This window comes from Pseudochaenichthys georgianus, chromosome 1, assembly GCF_902827115.2.
Source record: "Pseudochaenichthys georgianus chromosome 1, fPseGeo1.2, whole genome shotgun sequence".
Classification (NCBI taxonomy): domain Eukaryota; kingdom Metazoa; phylum Chordata; class Actinopteri; order Perciformes; family Channichthyidae; genus Pseudochaenichthys; species Pseudochaenichthys georgianus.
This window is the reverse complement of record NC_047503.1, coordinates 25,547,663-25,568,673: the sequence shown is the minus strand read 5'-3', so window position 1 is coordinate 25,568,673 and position 21,011 is coordinate 25,547,663. Positions and strand designations below refer to the sequence as shown.

The following is a 21,011-nucleotide window of genomic DNA, read 5'->3' as shown; positions in this document are numbered from 1 at the left end:
GCTTTAATTGCTAGCATCCTCGCTTACAATGATGTCCACCTTCGGAGTTATATCTGTACTGCTCAAAGTGTGTGTGTGTGTGTGTGTGTGTGTGTGTGTGTGTGTGTGTGTGTGTGTGTGTGTGTGTGTGTGTGTGTGTGTGTGTGTGTGTGTGTGTGTGTGTGTGTGTGTGTGTGTGTGTGTGTGTGTGTGTGTGTGTGTGTGTGTGTGTGTGTGTGTGTGTGTGTGTGTGTGTGTGTGTGTGTGTGGAGAGAGAGAGAGACAAGTAAATCAATAATTTATGTATGTCCAGGTCCTATTTGTTCCCTGGGTTTATTAGTCACGTTGGCACTGACTTTTCTGAAGGTATATTTGAGTTTCCAATTAAATAGTAATCAGAATAATTATTAGTATTCATAACACATTGTTACGACTGGAGCACACAAAAACTGATAGGACCCAAATGCACGACTCTAGACAAAAGATGATTTAAAAAAAAAGGTTTTACTGTGATGACGAAACAAGGTAATCCATTCACAAGGTTCAAAACGATCTGGCACTTGGCACAGGGAACACACAGAATATATACAAAAGCAAGGGACTCCACAGGTGCAAACAATAAGGGCGGGGCAGGTAATCAGGTCCGTGGACAAACAGGCAAGGTAGGAATCGAACTACCTGAAATGAGAAGGGAAATGACAAAGTAAAACAGGAAATGGCAGACACGGACTTGACAATATAGACTCACAGAGAAATAATACTAACAGATCTGACGAGACACAACACACATTCATTCAATATTCATCGCAGGAACTGAACTTTACACTGTGAGATGGACGGGGTTGGTAAAGCATAGCTGATCTGTCTGTCTGTTTGTGGTGTTCCCTCAGGTCCGGTTTGTGAACAGCACCTGGGTGTTTGGGAGGACAATGTGTCACATCAGTCGCTTTGTACAGTACTGCTCCCTGCACGTCTCCACTCTCACGCTCACTGCCATCGCTCTGGACCGTCGCCAGGTTTGTCTTCATCGCTAGAGAGCATCATGCTTGATCCCACTACTGTGTGATATAGAGAAACACTGTACCAATACTAGTATTCTGGCAATTCAATAATAAGCCTTGACAAGATGGGGGTTAAGTCCTTTTTTATGAAGTTGTGTCCTAGGCAGACGTGGAAAGCCACCAATGAAAAGCAAAACTTCTCCTTTATGAAATGCAATCCAGTGGTTCACAACCTGTTTGGCTTGTGACCCCTCAAAAAAGGCTTGTCAGGCAAGTAAATCTAACAATTCACCTGTCTGAAATTAATTTCAACTTGCAAAATGTTAAACAAATCAGACCTTTCTTAACTGTCAATGCTGCAAAGTCATACCTCCACTGTATGATTCTATCCCATATTGAATACTGTTTGACAAACTGGTCGTTTGCTTGTGCCACAAACTTGAAACCAATAGAACAGCTGTACAAGAGAGCTATCAAGGTGTTTGACAGAAAGCCACATTCATACAAAATCAAATCAAGTTTTATTTATATAGCACATTTATAAACGATTTTTGGTCGAGCCAAAGTGCTGTACATATAATAAAAATAGCCTACAGTAGAGACACTTTACAGCAAATACAACAACACAGATTGTTCAGAATATCAGTATGAGAAAAAACGACACCCTCTATCCTTAGACCCTCACATCGTACAAGGAAAAACTTCCAGAGAAAACCCACAGTTTAAGGGGAACATGGGAGAAACCTCAGGGAGAGCAACAGAGGAGGGATCCCTCTCCCAGGACGGACAGACGTGCAATAGATGCCGTGTGTAAATCGAAGAGATAATACATTTTACAGCATACACTCTAAAAACGAATTCAGGCGACCTTTCACTTCCACTTAATTAAATGCATGGTTGCAAGATAAAAATGTGAGTTAATTGATTTAGATACATATTTTAAGTTGCAAACATTAATTTATAAGTTGTGTTGACGTAATAATGTTGGTAATTACATCAACTTAATATTGTGTGTAATTTGAACTCTGATTTCTGCGTTAATTGACTTAAAACTAAATTAAAGTTGTAGTAAGTAATGCAATTGGTTTGATAACTTAATTGTTCTACACCTTGAGTTAAGGATTTCAAGTCCACTCCCACTTAACATGCCTGGACAAGTTCCCACAGTTAAGACAAATAGAAATATACAAAGGACAATTTAAGGTGAGTGTCATCTTTTGTCATTCAAATACAGTAGATAGCCTTGTAGTTGCACTGTATAGGCAAATTGCTGTTTGACCAAAATTAGCAGCCTTTGAACTGTGAATAGTTCTGTGAGATGATACAAAGTAGTAGAGGCTACTGTGAGAGTAAAAATACTTTGGTTTGTTTGTTTGTTTGTAGCCTTTATTTAACCCCTTGAGATCAAAAGATCTCTTTTTCAATGGTGACCTGCAATTGACCTTACTATTGTGATATCGCTTTTTATTCAAAATGAATCTCGGCGAAGCAGATCAAGGACATGCTTCTTGAGGTAGGATCCTTATTTAGAGTTGTCATTGAAATGCAAGTCGTTGCCGGTCACCCATTCAGAATATATTCATTTAGGTCATTTCTCTTTTTTTCCTTTTTCAAAAATAGCACAATACAATTGAAGTACGCAGAGAACTATAGGCATCCGCTGCCTTGTCGTGTACCTTGGAGAAAAGGAAGAGGACCTTTTCAAGGAGTTTAGCGACGTAATTAAAAATCTTGAAATAAAATAAAATCCATGGGCACAGTGTAAAAACACAGGACAAAAGCACTGCTTTTGGCCACACCCCAATCAATGATATCTTAGCAACGTTCAGCGTGGGTAGGTGTTGACAGCAATGGCATGGGAAAAGGATTGTGTAACATTTGAAAAGTGGCTTCTGCTCTTCACTTAACCAGTTCAAATATTGTATGGAACCTGCAAAAAAGATGAGAAGATACTAAAACGTGCACGGTTGTGATTGACTAAATCTGTCCACATGCATTTAAACACTAGGAAAAGTACTCAAAAGCACCTCTGTTGCCCCTTTCACACCAGCGCCTTTTCAGCTCCGGCTCGGAGCTAGAGCCTGAAAAGCGCCGGGTTTTCCTGTTCACACCGCAGCGGCGCCGGCTCTTAGCTCCGGAATCCGCTTCATTTCCAGCTCCAAAAAGAGGCGACGTCGCTTACGTCTCTCTTACGTCGAGGCGTGCAGGAAACTAAACCCACCTCCCCTGAACATGGGTCGACTGTTATGCCTGCCTACAAGCAGTAGTGCTTATAAACACACTTTATAAAGTCAGGCAACACTAACCAGGCTTCGTGTGATTCTGTTTATTTGTGCCTTACTTTGACCATCCGTTCACTGTTACCGATCATTGTGGAGAGAGGCAGACGTGTTGTTTTGTATTATTGCAGCTATCGGATGCAAGTAGTCAGTTTAGCTTCGGTTGCTATGCTAACATCACCCGTTTTATACCAGAGAAACTTTCATAACAGCGTTGTGATACCAAACAGTGTCAATTCAGACTGACACACATTCACTTAGGCTAAGGGGAACTGGGGATATGCATCAGCTGCTTGTGTGAGTCGGACAGTGAATACTTTAGAGCGGCCGCTGCAGTGTGAGCTAACCGGGAGCTAACGGGAGAATACACTCCGTGGAAGAGCAGCCAGCACTGCAGCGGTCGGTAAATGCTGCAGAAACACATTAATAAACAATGAACCACGGCACTCTGGAGAAAAGTATAAGGTTGGAGAAGTCGTTATTCAATTTATTCTGGCTTCGTGTGATTAAAAGCAACACGATCATCGACCCGACGCAGTTGTTGTTGTTGTGGGCGCCGTAATGGCTGCCGTTGGGGAGCAAATCAGCGATGTAAACGGTGACGTCATGACGCAGCAGGGGCAGCTCTGGGGCGCCAGTGGGCGGTGTGAACAGAGCGGGAGCTGAAAAGGGAAACCGGAGCTGAACCAGAAAAGCTCCCGCTTGGAGCTAGAAACTAAAAAGCGCTGGTGTGAAAGCCGCATGTGTGTCTTCAGGACCACATTGCCATGACGACACACACATGCAGACTCAATAGGGGAAAACAATACCAGCGTTGCTTTAGCAGCTGGTAATAATGGCTCTGAATTCGCTATGAGTTTAAAAAGCATGCAATTACCTAATTAATTATCTCTTATGCGCTAACCTATTATTTAATGTGCTTCAAAAGGACATGAATATCACCTTCATCAGTGACCGGTCCACCCAGGATCTGGCCATATGATGGCAACCATCGTGGTCGAGGCAAACAAATGAATGAGCAAGCATTCTGCGTTAAATGTGTTCATACTGTTTGAAATAATGACTGTCGGCAGTGTAAACATCTTTGTTACATCTTTTGTCAAATGTATGTGTGTGATCTGCAGATTGGTGGCCATTGAGAGTTTGTTTCTGTAGTTTTACAAAAACTTTACAGATTTTACATATTTGGCACTGGTTTTAAATATGCAAAGGCCTCTAACTTCGTTGTGATGGCAGCATGTATTTGCTGTGTCCCCATGTCCCATGGTAATATGGCTAATGTGTTTATTTATTATTTGTGGGGCAATTTCAATTTGTGTTATTTATCTTTTTTCTCAAGATTTAAATGAAGCTCAGCGAAAGTTCTTTCAGGAAGACTGGGTGTATATACATTCACTCCGCAGCTGCATATAATCAGCTCATCACAGGCGTTCTCTTTAACCTATTACATTTCACCTCATTCTCCAGCAGCCAATCAACGCGCTGCAGCCAAACTATAAAATGGTTCTCCTCTCTCCTGCAGTCAGCTGTGATTTCAGGTGTTCATGCACCTTATCATATGGCATGTGTCAATAAATGTTCAAACTAAATGAATTCTCTCCTGATTGAAACATCATGTGTTGAATTAAACAACTGCACAACTTTAAAGGCAAAAACATGAAAAAGCTAAGAAAAAAACTATTGAATACAATATATTTGGACCAACTTAATTTATAAATGGTTGTCAACTTAAAAACGTGTGTTCACAATGATGGTAATTAAGTACATACAACTTAAAATTCCTTTTAAATCATATGGTAAAACAGGTTGGAATAACTTAATTTTTGCAGTAATCAACTTAAAAACTTATATCCCGAATGAGGGTAATTAAGTACATACAACTTAAAATTCCTTTTAAATCTTGTGGTAAAACAACTTAATCTTTTGAGTAATCAACTTAAAAACTTGTGTTTATGCTACCAATTATTAAGTAAGTCGTAATTAAAAACACCTCTGATTGTAGAGGAAAAGCCTTCTCCCCTAACTCAAATAACTTTGTTGCTTTAAGACAATTTCATTAGAAGTTGTCTTAACTCAATAAACATTGATGCAAACTGTTGCGTTGATTTTCTTTGTTGAGCCAAGGCATTTGTTTTTAGAGTGTAGGTACAGTGTAGTCCAAATGTTAGGAAATGCATGTGTCTGTAATAAGAAGATGAATCTACGAAGATGTCAACTACAATCCTGTGGGAGCCTTCAGGGAGGCAGCAAGACGAGACCCAGGCAGGACCGCAGAGACAGGTTTAGCTACGACCCGAAGTCCACGACTTAATCCAGAACTCAGGATAGAGGATCCAGGACCACAGCAAGAAGATCAGCCTCAACTCCGGATCCCGGCGTAGATATAGACACAAAACAAGAAAAAATGTGGCTGCGTTAATCGGAACAAGAGAATACACAGACACAGACAGCCAGACGGAAGAACAAGCACTCCCTTAGAATAGGTTGAGGGCAAAGGGTAGCAAGTACGAGAGTAAGACACATAGGTGGAGAGGCACACTCAGGGAACAAGGTCCCCACTGGAGCCTTGGTTGGAAATTGATGAGAGATAGTGAGGTACGCTGTGTCTACGAATTGTAACACTCCCCGGCCTGTCTAAGCCACTCCACAAACCGTTTCCCTCTAATAAAACTCAAGAGGTTAGAGAGGGAAAAGGTCTTGGGTAAAAGTTATTCTTGATAAGAGAAGCCTAAAAGGCCAGAGATAAAAAGTGAGTTTTAAGTATTGATTTAAAAACCCCCAGAGTCTGGGCCGACCCAACCCAGTCTCACAAAAAAACGTGTAATAACTACGTTGGTCCACAACTTGGGACGTAGTATTTCTACAAAAACGCCTCTGAAATTGTAAGATCCCTACGTTTTTTTTCACCATTCATTCCAATGGCTGGTGTCTATGTCACGTGATCTTCACATTTCTCCCTGCAGAAAAAAAAAACATGGCTGACATTCGTTTTATTCTCGGTGGAAAATTAATTAAGATTAGTTTGGCGATTAAAATGTGTTTTGATGTCATTTGATGCGAGAAATATGAGTTGTTATTTCAGATGATGTGTGCAGTGGATGAACATGATCTTTAGTTTTCTAGTTATTACGAAGATTATGGAAATTATGTCCATTCAACGTTTTCATTGTTACCAAGGTGGTTGCTAGGGACGCTGCTGTCGATATTATTTCTGTTATGTTGTGTAACTGTTTAATGGTGTAATCTTTATTGCTACCCCCTTCCCCGTCAATGTATAGTGTTGGTCCACAGCGCAAACGTATTAGTTTAACAAAATCCGCATCTAAAATGGTGGCATAGATACGTTATTTTCCCAGTTTTCTTCAGTTTTCTGTATCATTGAAACCATGAGCCTGACAAAGTTCCCCCTCCTTTGCAGGTTATAAACTGTAATCTTGTTTTACAGCTGTGTCTGAAATTGCTTCCTTGTCCAGTGATTTTTGTCTACATGTATAAAAACGTGTTTAGATCGAAAACTCCTAATGTCAATGCTATTACCACTAAACACTCTCCATAGGATAAGCCCTCATTGGGTACTAGACTAGCAACAGGGATGTCAGACTCTCACAAAGCATCATGTTGTGTCACCGCTGCAGGAGTAGGGTTTTATGACTGTGATTTGTGATTTTTCGCTCAGGCATCATCGCGGGATTTTTCTTAAGCATGCTACAAACACTGCTTGTGACACAATCAAGGGTATAAGAGTGAAAACGAAAACATATTATTACACAAAAGAAAGACAGCAGAAAGTGGATATAGTAAACAATAGAGATACTGAGAAAAAAAACATGCTACAGAAGGTAAGAATGTAAATCAAATGCTCATGTAACTCCCAATAAACATGACTATATACCAACTAATCACTAATTTGTGTCTCAAAAACTAATAAGTAGCAGTAAAGTATAAATGTAGTATTTCCATTCAAGCACAACTGAAACAGGTCTCTGTTTAATGAGTGTGGTTAACATGACATTATGCTCTTGAATACAATGTACAACACATTTTGTGAGCTTTTTTTCTTTTTCAACTACTTTCGCAATTCCTCAATGTTCTTTGTGCATAGCTTCACCGAGGTCGTGTGTCAATTAAAGCCCTCTCAATTATCAAGGGTATATTAGTATGAAAGGAATTTGAGTGCTTTATCTTTTACATTTTTCAATGTGAACACATTTCACATTCAAAAGCTGCTTGGATGTAGTATGGATTTACTACGCTGCCACGGTGTGCTCTTTCCGGTGCTGTCCATGGTGCTGAATGTGAATGGAGTGACGGTTTTGAGGTGAAGAAGTGTCATTGTGGTGTGCCTGTGAATGTCAGGCTTTGATATGTTATTTACTGTCAGATAAGGAACGAGGCCAGGGGCAAGTCTATGAATCATCTGTGTTTAACGGGAGTTTTAGCCTTTGGATGCCATTGTGGTCACAACCAGACACAATTGTCCAATAGCATTGAAATGTACGGTGGCCCTGAAGTGCAAGACACCACAGCATTTCACAAAACACAACAGCATTTCACAAAACGCCGCAGCATTTCACAAAACGCCACAGCATTTCACAAAACGCCACAGCATTTCAGAAAACACCACATTGGACGGAAAGGGTATTCCTTAGGGAGAACACTTCTTGTTTGTGATTGGACAGAGCAGCCAGAGAAGCACTGCTGTGATTGGTTGTTTTTGCTGCCAGTCAAGAAATGACGCTTCGTGATTAGCCCAACACATCAGCCGTTAGCTGTTAGCACACACTCAGAGCTCACAGCTCCTCATATCTGTTCAGAAACTGGACAAAAGTTAAACATGTACAAACCACAGACTGTCTATGTCATGGTGAATACAGTCGCTGCTTTATTTATGTCTGTATAACGTTGTTGTGAATGTGGACGGAGCAGCTACAGGTTAGTTTAGCCTGATCGATCCGATTCCGGCCCGCCCCCTCTCCAGCGTCTTGTTTGAATGACAGGAGTAAACACAGAATTAATGCTTTATTAACTCATGGTTTTTAAGGGGCTTATCTCCATGTAAATACTATGGTAGACCACCCAATATTCGCATCGCTCTAATCGCTCGAGTTTCACCGCGACTGTCAGCTGTGTTTGCTCCTGTCAATGCTGTCATTCAAACAAGAGGCGCTGGAGAGGGGACGGGGCGTATCTCCATGTAAATCCTACAACAAAATGAACATATTTGACCGTGATTTAATTGTAATACACGTTTCAAAGTGATGCCGAAGTAACAACATACTGATAACAGTTAGTAAAAGCTTTTAAAATGCGTGTTTTCTGAATCGGATTCATTAGGCTAAACTAACCTGTAGCTGCTCCGTCCACACTCACAACAACATCATACAGACATAAATAAAGCAGCGACTGTATTCGCCATGACATAGACAGTCTGTGGTTTGTACTTGTTTAACTTTTGTCCAGTGTCTGAACAGATATGAGGAGCTGTGAGATCCGAGTGTGTGCTAACGGCTGATGTGTTGGGACATATTTCGCTGTCGGGTGTTGACCAATCACGAAGCGTCATTTCTTGACTGGCAGCAAAAACAACCAATCACAGCAGTGCTTTTCTGGCTGGCTCTGTCCAATCACAAACAAGAAGTGTTCTCCCTAAAGCAGGGGTCACCAACCTTTTTTCCTTTCAAAAAATAAAACAAGTCGAGGGCTACTTTTACTCCTCTTTTTTTTGTTTTTTGCAGTGTATATATTTAGCACATTTTAACATTATTATATGCTGACCTTTAACCTTTGTGTGCTGTTTGGGTCTGTGAGACCCGTTTGCAGTGTTTACTAAAAGAAAATGTTTGCAATTTAATTAATTTAACCTTTTTTATTTGGGGGTGGATCTCACCTCCTCTAGGGGGGTCCTCACCGCCTCATGAGCGTGCATGGAAGATTTTTTTTTAAATGTTGAAGTGAAATGCATCAATCTGGTGCACTTTGAGCACAACATGAATTGATGGATACAGCTCTCAACACTCAGATGAAAGGGAGCTGTATTTTCAATAATCCATACATCTTTAGAATATGATCACAACCAATAACAAATCATTTAAACTAGTTTATTCTTATCTTATGTTACCTATTAGCATTCTTTCTTTTTCTTTATGCATATTTTACTAACCACTCCCCTTTTAAACTGTTTTTTGTACTGTCCTATAGTACACATTGGAATTATTTCTTACTTTATCTATATTAAATAGATAAAGGTGTGCTCTCCCTAGCTCTCTTTCTCTCTGTCTCTCTCTCTCTCCCTCCCTCCCTAGCTCGCTCACTCTCTTTCTCTCTGTCTCGCTCGCTCACAAAGGCTGTGTGCTCCTCCGTGGCGATGACGGATTGCGTTAAAAAATAATAATAAACATATTTATAAAGTGGGGACACAAAGGTGATTTCGAAAAGTGCGGGGGACATGTCCCCAGTGGAAATTACGCCATGCGTCAAGTGCAATAAATATATAAGTTACAACACACAGAGTAAAACTCTGCCCCTCATGTGTTGTATAGGCTCGCATGATAGGCTGTGTTCAATGGGGCTGATGTGTAGTGTAGATTCTGCCAGAAGGAAAATCAGCGGGGAGGTGACAAATTGGTTTTCTTCCCGACTGCAACGCTGGTCCCGCAAATCAAGCAAGAACGTGATTGGTCGATATTCATTGTGGGGGTGGGGTGTTATAGAGTTGTAGTAAGTAGATAGAGTTCGCTATGATTTAGGTTTCGTTTATGCATAGGGTAGATTCTTTTAATTACATTTCCTTTTTTGTTTTGTGTATTTTATACATTTTGGATTTGCTTGGCGAGCTATTTTTAGAACATGCCAGGCGGGCGACTCACGTTGCCCCTGCGGGCGACTAAGTGCCCGCGGGCACCGTGTTGGCTACCCCTGCCCTAAAGGAATACCCTTTCCGTCCAATGTGAAATGCTGTGGTGTTTTGTGAAATGCTGTGGTGTTTTGTGAAATGCTGTGGCGTTTTCTGAAATGCTGTGCTGTCTTGCACTTCAGGGCCACCGTAGAAGGACATGCTTACAGCTTCATTGCCTTGACAAGATACAGCTGCTTTGATGTTTTTCTGGACTGTATCTTTCATATTCCTCGCCTTTTTGTGACTATTATATGACCTTCCTCTGCTGTACTTTAGTCTCAGTTGCACAAATACACACAAATGTCATTCAAATGTATTTTAAGTGTTTGCACTGCGCTTTTCAAATGCAATCTATTTTCCCTTCTCCATAATGCATACACTCCAATTCACCATACAGTATGCAATTAATCCTGTCCTTTCCCCGCTCAGAGACCCAGGTCGTCGCACGCATCTCTGCTTGTCTAGCTGACATCTCTCAGTGGATGTCTGCTCATCACCTCAAGCTCAACCTTGACAAGACTGAACTGCTTTTCTTTCCGGAAAAAGATTGTCCCACTCTTGACCTAACAATCAACATCGGCACCTCTGTTGTTTCCCCGACTCAGACTGCAAGGAATCTGGGTGTGATCCTAGATAACAACCTGTCCTTCACTGCAAACATAGCTGCTACAACCCTCTGCTGCAGATACACGCTTTACAACATCAGGAGGATACGTCCCCAGCTGACCCAGAAAGCGACGCAGGTTCTGGTCCAGGCTCTCGTCATCTCACGCCTAGAGTCCAGTGGTTCCCAAACTTTTTGCGCCCAAGGCACACCAAAGGACAAGTAAAAATCTCAAGGCACACCTATTGTGCAAAATAGCCCTTATAACACGTGTTATCACTCATATCATGTAAAATATCTGTACATGTGCATAATTATTTACTAATGCCAAATAAAATGTGACAAAGACAACTATATTACTCATGAAATATTTATTAATGAAGTATTTCAGAAATTAATTTGAAACGTTATCAAATTAGGCTTCATCAAAGCAGCAACACACTCATTTAAACCAGACATGTTACGCTCCTCGTAAAGAGACTCAAAACTTGAACCCGCTATGCAAGAACACTTGGGACGGAGACTTAGGTGTAGTGTCAAAAAAACTGGATTTATTTACGTTCCTCAAAAAACAGGCAGGAGACAAAGTAGACTCTCAACAGAGTGGGAAGAACGTGGAGCAGGGCTGAGACGGAGGTTGGGCTGGACGTGGCAGGCAGGACGGAATGGAATATGGAGTATCTGGAACAGGCACAAAACAGAACAGGATTAGTATATGAAAAAATCCAACTGGAAGAGTATACAAAAAGACTAGCAATACTAGTCAGCCGGAACTGGAGTTTACCACTGTGAGTATACGAAGAACTGGCGAAGTCTGATGATCGAACCGGAGTTTTAAGCAGCAGCAAGTGAGTAGTGGTAATCAGTGATGATGAGAAACAGGAGCGGAGGTGAGTTGGTGGAAAACGGAAAGTAGGTCAACCACGCCCAGCCAGGAAGACAGACAAACAGATAGACAAACAAACAGAAAAAAGGAGAAGGAGATACTGCAATTCCTCACAGTACCCCCCCCCCCCTCAATGGGAGCCACCTGGCGACCACCAGGCTTGTTTGGATGAGCCCTGTGAAAGGCCCTCACCATGATTGGGTCCAGGATACGGGAACGAGGAACCCAGCATCGCTCCTCGAGGCCATAACCCTCCCAGTCCACCAGATACTGGAAACCCCTGCCCCGACGTCTGACGTCCAAAAGACGGTGCACCGTATAAGCAGGGTGATTGTCGATGATACGGGCGGGAGGAGGGGGTAAGGCCGGAGGGCTCAATTCACTGGTGTGAACCGGCTTAATCTGAGACACGTGGAAAGTGGGGTGAATTCTCAGAGCTCTGGGAAGCTTCAACCGGACTGCGGAAGGGTTAATGATCCTTAGGATGGGAAAAGGACCAATGAAGCGTGGGGAAAGCTTCTTGGACTCAGAGATGAGAGGAATGTTGCGGGAGGACAACCAGACTGACTGGCCTGGGACGTATAGAGGAGCTGCCTTTCTGTGACGGTTGGCTGATCGCTGGTTCCGTGCCGAAGTCTGGAGAAGGGCAGATCGTGTATCTCTCCAGATTTTCTGACAGCGACGCACATGCTGCTGGACTGGGAACTGCCAAGTCTCGCTCCTCTTCGGGGAACAGGGGCGGCTGGTACCCCAATGAAGCCTCAAAGGGGGAGAGACCAGTAGCGGAGCAGGTAAGAGCGTTGTGGGAGTACTCAACCCAGGAGAGATGAGAGCTCCAAGTAGAGGGGTTTCGGTCGGTGATGCAGCGGAGAGCTGACTCCAGGTCCTGATTAGTTCGTTCTGTTTGGCCGTTTGATTGGGGGTGATATCCAGAAGTCAGGCTGACTGAGGCTCCCAGGGATTGACAAAACTCCCTCCAAACTCGAGAGGTGAACTGGGGACCGCGGTCTGAGACAATGTCGGCAGGGATACCATGTAACCGGAAAACATGTTCTGTGAGAAGTTGGGAGGTCTCCAGGGCTGACGGGAGTTTTGGAAGAGCAACGAAGTGAGCTGACTTGGAAAACCGGTCTACTACAGTGAGGATTGTGGTGTTGCCCTGGGAGGGGGGCAGGCCGGTAACAAAATCCAGTGCGATGTGTGACCAGGGACGACTAGGGATAGGAAGGGGCTGGAGCAACCCTGCAGGAGACTGGTGGGAGGACTTACTCCTAGCACACGTGGGACAGGCAGAAACGTACTCCAGAGTGTCCCTGTTGATCGTTGGCCACCAGAAATGTCTCTTCAGGAAAGAAAGAGTGCGGTTTACTCCGGGATGGATTGAGAACCGGGAATTGTGGACCCACTGTAGAACCTTGGAGCGGGCAGCATCAGGAACAAACCGACGGTTCGGAGGACCATTGCCTGGATCTGGTTGCTCTCTCAATGCCTCCAGGATGGTGTTATTAATCTCCTAAGAGAGGGCGCCTACTACACAACTCTTGGGAAGGATTGAAGCATCGGGAGGATCAGGAGAGTCAGGAGAGTATAGCCTAGACAGAGCATCGGGTTTTACATTCCTGGAGCCAGGGCGGAAGGTGAGGCAAAAGTCGAAGCGACAGAAGAACAGAGCCCATCTGGCCTGTCGGGAATTCAGTCGCTTCGCCGACTGGATGTAGGAGAGATTCTTGTGGTCCGTCCAGACCAGGAAAGACTGCTTGCTGCCTTCGAGCCAGTGTCTCCACTCCTCTAGTGCCAACTTAACAGCCAGAAGCTCCCTGTTACCAACATCATAATTGCGCTCCGCAGGAGAGAGGCGACGTGAAAAAAAAAGCGCAGGGATGGAGGATGTTATCAGGACCAGCCATCTGAGACAAAACTGCTCCTACTCCAGTATCAGACGCATCCACCTCCACAACAAACTGCTTCTCTGTGTCTGGCTGAATAAGGATGGGAGCTGAGGTGAACAAGGACTTGAGTTTAATGAAAGCTCTGTTAGCCTCTGGAGTCCAACAGAACGTGATGTTGACGGAGGTGAGTCTGGAGAGAGGTGCAGCTACTTTACTGAAGTTCCGGATGAAGCGACGGTAAAAGTTTGCAAATCCCAGAAACCTCTGGAGCTCCCTCCTTGTAGTTGGGACTGGCCACTCCACCACTGCCTTGATCTTTCCAGGGTCTGCCTCCACCTTTCCCTGGCTGATGATGTAGCCCAGGAAGCTGATCCGGTTCTGGTGGAACTCGCACTTCTCCGCCTTAACATAGAGCTTGTTCTCCAGCAGTCTCTGTAGGACCGTGCGGACATGGTTCTCGTGTTCCTCCTGATTCCTGGAGAAAATCAGGATGTCGTCTAAGTAGACAAAGACAAAGCGGTTAAGGAAGTCACGCAAGACATCATTGATCATAGACTGGAAAACTGCTGGGGCGTTAGTGAGACCAAAAGGCATGACCAGATATTCAAAATGGCCCAATGGAGTGTTAAACGCTGTCTTCCATTCATCCCCCTGGCGGATGCGGATCAGATGATAGGCATTTCGAAGGTCAAGCTTGGTGAACAGGGTTGCCTCTTGGAGAGGTTCAAAAGCTGAGGTGAGAAGGGGTAATGGGTACTTGTTCTTGACCGTGATATTGTTTAACCCCCGAAAGTCTATGCAAGGTCGTAGCGACTTATCCTTCTTGCCTACAAAGAAGAACCCGGCACCCACAGGAGAAGAGGAGGGACGAATAATACCAGCAGCCACAGAGTCCGTGATATAAAGCTCCATAGCCTCCCTCTCAGGACGGGACAGATTGTAGAGGCGGCTGGAGGAGCTCCAGAGAGCAGATCAATAGGGCAGTCGTAGGGTCGGTGGGGAGGAAGAGAGAGAGCCCTCTCTTTGCTGAAGACCCAACGCAGGTCGTGGTAAGTAGTAGGAACACCAGTCAAATCTACAGATGCATCAGGGCAGACAACAGGATTTGGGGAAACAGAAGTTGAAGGTATGGCAGAACACAGGCAGTTAGCGAGACAGTGCTGATCCCATTCAATAATCCTTCCCTTAGCCCAATCAATGTGTGGGTTGTGAGTACGTAGCCACGGGTAACCCAAAACCAGAGGTGTAGAAGGAGAGGATATTACCTTAAACTGGATAAGTTCACGGTGGTTTCCGGAGGTGATTAAAGTCACAAGGGGTGACTGTGCTGTGACTGAGGAGATGATTTGTCCATTTAGAGCATAGGCAGTTAACGGTTCCTCTAGCGGCTCCAAGCAGAGTCCCAGCTGTTCAGCTAGCTCCTGGTCCAAAAAGCTATCCTCCGCACCAGAATCAATGAGCCTGGAGAGGCAATGTCATAGAACTAACACAGAGCTTGGCAGGAATAAGAAAACGAGTCAAGGATGGGGTTAGAGATGATTGCTGTGGACTCGCCAGGACCCCCAATCTTACTGACGAGCCTCCCAGTTTGGCCGTACTGGGCAGTTGGGAATGCTATGCCCAGTCTTTCCACAATACAGGCATTGGCCTGCACTTATCCGGCGCTGACGCTCCTCCAGAGAAAGTCTAGCACGACCCAGTTGCATGGGCTCCTCCTGAGAAGAGGTGCGCACACTGGACGACGGGGGAAAAGAGGGAGGTCTAGACACCGAGTGAGCAGAGTAGGAAGAAAAACTGGGCTTACAGAGTGAGGCTGGTGAATCCCTCCGTGTTCGCTCAGCTCGGCGCTCCCGCAGACGACCGTCCAAACGAGACACTAAGGAGATCAGCTCTGAGAGATCCGCTGGAACGTCTCGTGCTGCCAATTCGTCCCGAAGCTGGTCCCTTAATCCTCTTAAAAACACCGCCTTGAGAGCCGCCTCGTCCCATCGAGCCTCTGCAGCGAGTGTGTGAAACTCGATGGAGTAATCAGCCACTGTCCGGCTTCCTTGTTGCAGGCTAAGCAGCTTATTCTCGGCGGAGCCAGAGGAGTTGGGATGATCAAAAACAGCTGAGAACCGATCAGAGAAGCCCTCAAAACGTAGAGTGTCAAAATCCACCGAAGAGTTTAAAGCCTCTGCCCAGGTTAAAGCTCTCCCGCGGAGCAACCCCAAAACAAAATTAATCCTCGTTGCTTCAGCAGCAAATGCAACAGGACGCTGGCGAAAAACCTTGTTACATTGGAACAAAAAACCTCTGCATTTCTCCACATCTCCGTGAAATGGCTCAGGATCGGTGATAGGAAAATCCTGGCGAGGAGGGAGCAAAGGGGCTGGACTGGGAGTAGCCTGAAATGCTACCGTCGAGGTAGTGAGAGCGGAGATCTGGCACGCCAACTCGGAGACATGATGAGCCATGGACCGGTTACTCTCCACCAACGCTCGGATGAGCTTCTCGTGTTCACCCAGGAGGGAGCCCTGACTAGACAGGGCATGAAGGATTGGGGTAGAATCCGCTCCGGATCCTGCGGGGTTCATTCTTGGCCAGTTCTTCTGTTACGCTCCTCGTAAAGAGACTCAAAACTTGAACCCGCTATGCAAGAACACTTGGGACGGAGACTTAGGTGTAGTGTAAAAAAAAACTGGATTTATTTACGTTCCTCAAAAAACAGGCAGGAGACAAAGTAGACTCTCAACAGAGTGGGAAGAACGTGGAGCAGGGCTGAGACGGAGGTTGGGCTGGACGTGGCAGGCAGGACGGAATGGAATATGGAGTATCTGGAACAGGCACAAAACAGAACAGGATTAGTATATGAAAAATCCAACTGGAAGAGTATACAAAAAGACTAGCAATACTAGTCAGCCGGAACTGGAGTTTACCACTGTGAGTATACGAAGAACTGGCGAAGTCTGATGATCGAACCGGAGTTTTAAGCAGCAGCAAGTGAGTAGTGGTAATCAGTGATGATGAGAAACAGGAGCGGAGGTGAGTTGGCGGAAAACGGAAAGTAGGTCAACCACGCCCAGCCAGGAAGACAGACAAACAGATAGACAAACAAACAGAAAAAAGGAGAAGGAGATACTGCAATTCCTCACAAGACAGGTCACACAATAAAAAATTAGGCAAAGGAAACTCAGCAGAAATTCAGCAGAGAACTGTCAATGCAAGGAAGCTGCATTGTCCATGGTCCTGAACTACAAATTATAAATGTAACATTTCAGCAATCAGCATTGAAACATGTGCTATTGTAAATATTTTGCCGATTTACAAATTAGTTCGATACATGTGCCTGTCGGGGCGCGCAGATTTTTGTAATCCTTGGTGGCACTGAGGAGAGGGCCACTCGCAAGTCCTGTTCAACAGAGAGCCGTGACCTCCTGTTGTTCTTCATGTAAATCAGAGTAGAGAACGCCAACTCCAGAGATGGGGTCGTTACTATTTTTTTTTAATATATTACATATTACTTTAAAAAAAAAGGTAATATATTACACTACTTTGTTACCATCTACATAAAGTAGACTCGATTTTGAGGGGGTGGGGTGTGCCATAGTTTATGGGTGCTGTACGCAATATAGGCGTAGTTCTGTTAGTATAAGATAATAAGATGTACTTTGATCCAAAATCGGGAAATTGTGTTATGAAATTTAAAAATATATATTTAAAAAAGAAAATTCTCCCCAATTTTCGGCGCCCCCTATGGGTTGATGCGCCCTTAGCATTCGCCTATACTGCCTATGCCGAGGGCCGGCCCTGACAAACTGTACACCCCAGCACGTGCACTCCGCTCTGCATCAACAAAACGGCTCGCTGCACCCTCGCCGCGCAGGGGACCCAAGTTCCCATCAGCAAAAACACGTGGGTTTGCTATCCTGGCTCCAAAATGGTGGAATGAGCTCCCCATTGACATCAGGACAGCAGATAGCTTACACACCTTCCGGCGCAGACTGAAAACTCATCTCTTTCGACTCCACTTCGAGCGATAGAACTATTAACAAAGCACTTATATACTAATAAAGGACTGGCTTACCTAAAGCCAGTTGAGTAGCACTTGAAATGTTTTGCTCTATGAAACCTGATGTACTTTATGATTCTGTTTTCTTCAAGGTTGTATCTTGTTGGTCGAACGCACTTATTGTACGTCACTTTGGATAAAAGCGTCAGCTAAATGCAATGTAATTTTCCTGCTCATGATGTAGAAGCTGTACTTCGACTTGATACATTGTTTCACCATAAAAAATAAATGCACATAGCGTCTCAACAACCCTGGGTCCAATTGTAAATGGTAATTCTGATGTCTAATGTAACCTCGGCTTCTGCTGAAAACTACTTGGAGCCATTATTATCATTTCAGGAAGATGTCCCTGCATAATCAATCAATCAATGTTTATTTATATAGCCCAATATCACAAATGTTACATTTGTCTCAGTGGACTTCACAGTGTGTACAGAATATCAGTATGACAATATGACACCCTCTGTCCTTAGACCCTCACATCGTACAAGGAAAAAGTTCCAGAGAAAACCCAGTTTAAAGGGGAAAATGGGAGAAACCTCAGGGAGAGCAACAGAGGAGGGATCCCTCTCCCAGGACGGACAGACGTGCAATAGATGTTTTTTATGAAATAGGCCCCACTGGTTCATGAATTAAGGTCTTCTTGTTCTTTTAATTGATGTGCCCTCAATTGAGTGTGAAGGCTGTTTGATTGGTACCTCTCAAAACACCTTTTTCTTCTTCTGCTCCAATAATTGGTGCCAGCTGTGGAGCTGAAATATGATCTTATGTGAAACAAAAAACCCTGAATATAATTGATGCATTTAAATCTGAAGTGTGTTAAATTATGTTGATCTTCTTATAAAGCCAGACATTGGTAAGAAAATATATATAGATGCTTTTAAATAAAGTATATTGCATTTTGTCCGATTTAGCTGTTCTTAATGTACCTTATTTACTACACTGGATGTTCTCCAGTGGGGATAGAAGTAATCAGACCCTTTATTTCTGCAAAATTAATACGTTTTACTTTAGTACTGAAGATATATCAGCAAAAGGTAAAATACTCATTGTGCAAAATGGCTTCTTTCACAGTGTTATATTAAAGAAATTAAAAATATTACTAACAAGTACATGTCAGAGCTATCTAAGGAAATGTGGTGGAGTAGAAGTATAAAGTAGAGCAAAATGGAAATACTCAAGTACGACAAAACAATTGATAGTAATTGAGTAACTGTATGACATATCACACTTTCTTTCTGTCATTGCACTTAAAGGGGGCCTATTTGATTAATTTCAGGTTCATAATTGTATTTTTTTGCTTTTACTGTGACATGTTTACATGCTTTAATGTTCAAAAAGGTCTTTACTTTTCTCATACTGCCTGTGCTGCAGCACCTATTTTCACCCTCTGTCTGAAACGAGAGCCCAGTCTCTGGCTCTGTTGTGAATGGTCATAAAAGTGTCAGTATTACATAGTGATGTCACTACGTTACAGAAACTCCCTCTGACTTGAACTTGAAACGATGTGGATTTTTGACTGTACAGACCGTTGACATGCACAAAAACATATAACACTACAGGAAATGAAAAAAAAACCAAAAGCATAATGGGGCCTCTTTTTGCTTAGTTTGTTTGTTTAGAGTTGGTAAATGCTCTCTCTGTCCCTCTGCTGAACTGTAGATAGAACCAATATGTGGTCTAGATTCCAAGTGATTTCAAAAACTGCACAGACAAAATAAGCTACAAGCAAGAAAAACGTTTATCTGGCCCAAGATTTGACTTTGAAAAGTCCTTTAGAAAATAACATGGTCTTGGGTTTACACTCTGCTTCACACATTAAATCAGTCTAAGCTCTTATAATTACTGCCATTCAAGAGAGTTAGATCAAACTGGAGCTAATATGAATAGAAGACAGATTATCTGTAAGTGTGTGTTTACACTGACCTTGATATGTGTTGTTAATTTGTTTCAGGTGATTTTGCACCCTCTGAGACCTCGCATGTCCCCGGCACAAGGCGGTGTCTGGGTCGCTGTTATCTGGTTAATGGCCAGCTGCTTCTCCCTACCTCATGCAATCTACCAAAAACTCCTCACTTTTACATACAGGTAAAATGATTAACACTCCAGTGGAAGTGTATAATAATATTTTTTGGAGGCAATCGAGGAGAGCTTGGTGAGTCTACTCCATTGAGGTGGAAGGGGGGAAGTTCAGCCAGTTTTCAAACTAACCTTCCAGCTGTTTAGTTGTGAGGATTTGCTGTTTTGGTAAATTTTAACTGAATATTTTTCGTTTTTTTTTTAAAAACTAAGATTTGATTGTGTCACCTAGGGAGAAAATAACTGTATCACAATTTCAAAACAATTGATCAAGAATCAAGAAAGTTTTCAAAAGTATAATCACTAATAATATTTGTGGCGTTACCCTCACTTATGACCTAATTATTACTAATCTGACTTGCTTCCTCTGCTCGTATCTCTCCTCCCCAGTAAGGAAAAGGAGCGCAGCCTGTGTGTCCCAGATTTCCCAGAGCCATCAGATGTCTACTGGCAGTTTATTGACCTACTGACCTTCATCTTACTTTACATGCTGCCACTCCTTGTCATCACCGCCTCGTACACCACGGTGGCCTGCCGGCTGTGGCACCACAACGCCATCGGTGACACAACGACAGCTCAGCACGCTGCCCAGAAGAGGAAAAGGCGGCGGACGTTGGCCATGTTGCTCCTGGTTGTCGGGATGTTTGCTGTCTGCTGGTTCCCACTGAACTGCTACGTGGTGCTACTGTCCAGTCAGGCCATCCACTCTTCTAACGCCCTGTACTTCTGCTTTCACTGGCTGGCTATGAGCTCCACCTGCTACAACCCTTTCATCTACTGCTGTCTGAATCCCACCTTTCGCCAGGAGCTGAGGCTGCTCTTCGCCATGTGCAGGAGGAAACGTCGGGCGGTGGTCGGGTTGGAGCCGGAGCTACGCACTGTAGCTGCTCCTTGTCGTCACAGGACTGCCTGGCCCGACACCAACCAGTCCTCCAGGCCCGGGCGTGCTCTGCCACACCCAGGCAATTCCTCCTCCCAGCAAAGTCACGCCTCCTCCAGCCAGTCCCAAAACCTCAAAGACACTCATGTGCTCTTCATCGCCAGGCAGGTCCTCACAGGAAGGACTGACATTCTCTCCGTGGAACCCATTGTGGTTGTGAGCTGACCTGAAAAACACTGCCACAATGTGATGCAATTACTGTGTCTGAGGTTGGGATTTGCCATGTTCGAAAAAGAACAAGACATCTGAAAATCTCAGAGATGTAAGCCTGGGCCTACAATGGATTTTAACAGCAGTGGAGCGAGATGATAATGGGCTTTTGTGATGGCTTTAAATTGAAGAAAAATAACACCATGTTGTTTTTCCATCAGACACTGTAATAAAAACATGATTTTCTTTGGTTTCACC

The 21,011-nt window shown here is 43.8% G+C and overlaps 1 protein-coding gene across 1 annotated transcript in view; it reads left to right on the top strand.

Moving 5' to 3' along the window:
• The window catches only part of LOC117454406 (G-protein coupled receptor 83-like), a 21,690-nt gene extending 821 nt beyond the window's left edge, over positions 1 to 20,869 (top strand). Inside the window, exons 2-4 of the mRNA XM_034093635.1 lie at positions 870 to 995; positions 19,539 to 19,672; positions 20,054 to 20,869. Coding sequence (XP_033949526.1) covers positions 870 to 995; positions 19,539 to 19,672; positions 20,054 to 20,768 — 975 coding nt within the window. The 3' untranslated portion in view covers positions 20,769 to 20,869. The remainder of the gene's footprint in view (positions 1 to 869; positions 996 to 19,538; positions 19,673 to 20,053) is intronic.
• Positions 20,870 to 21,011: the final 142 nt, after the last annotated feature.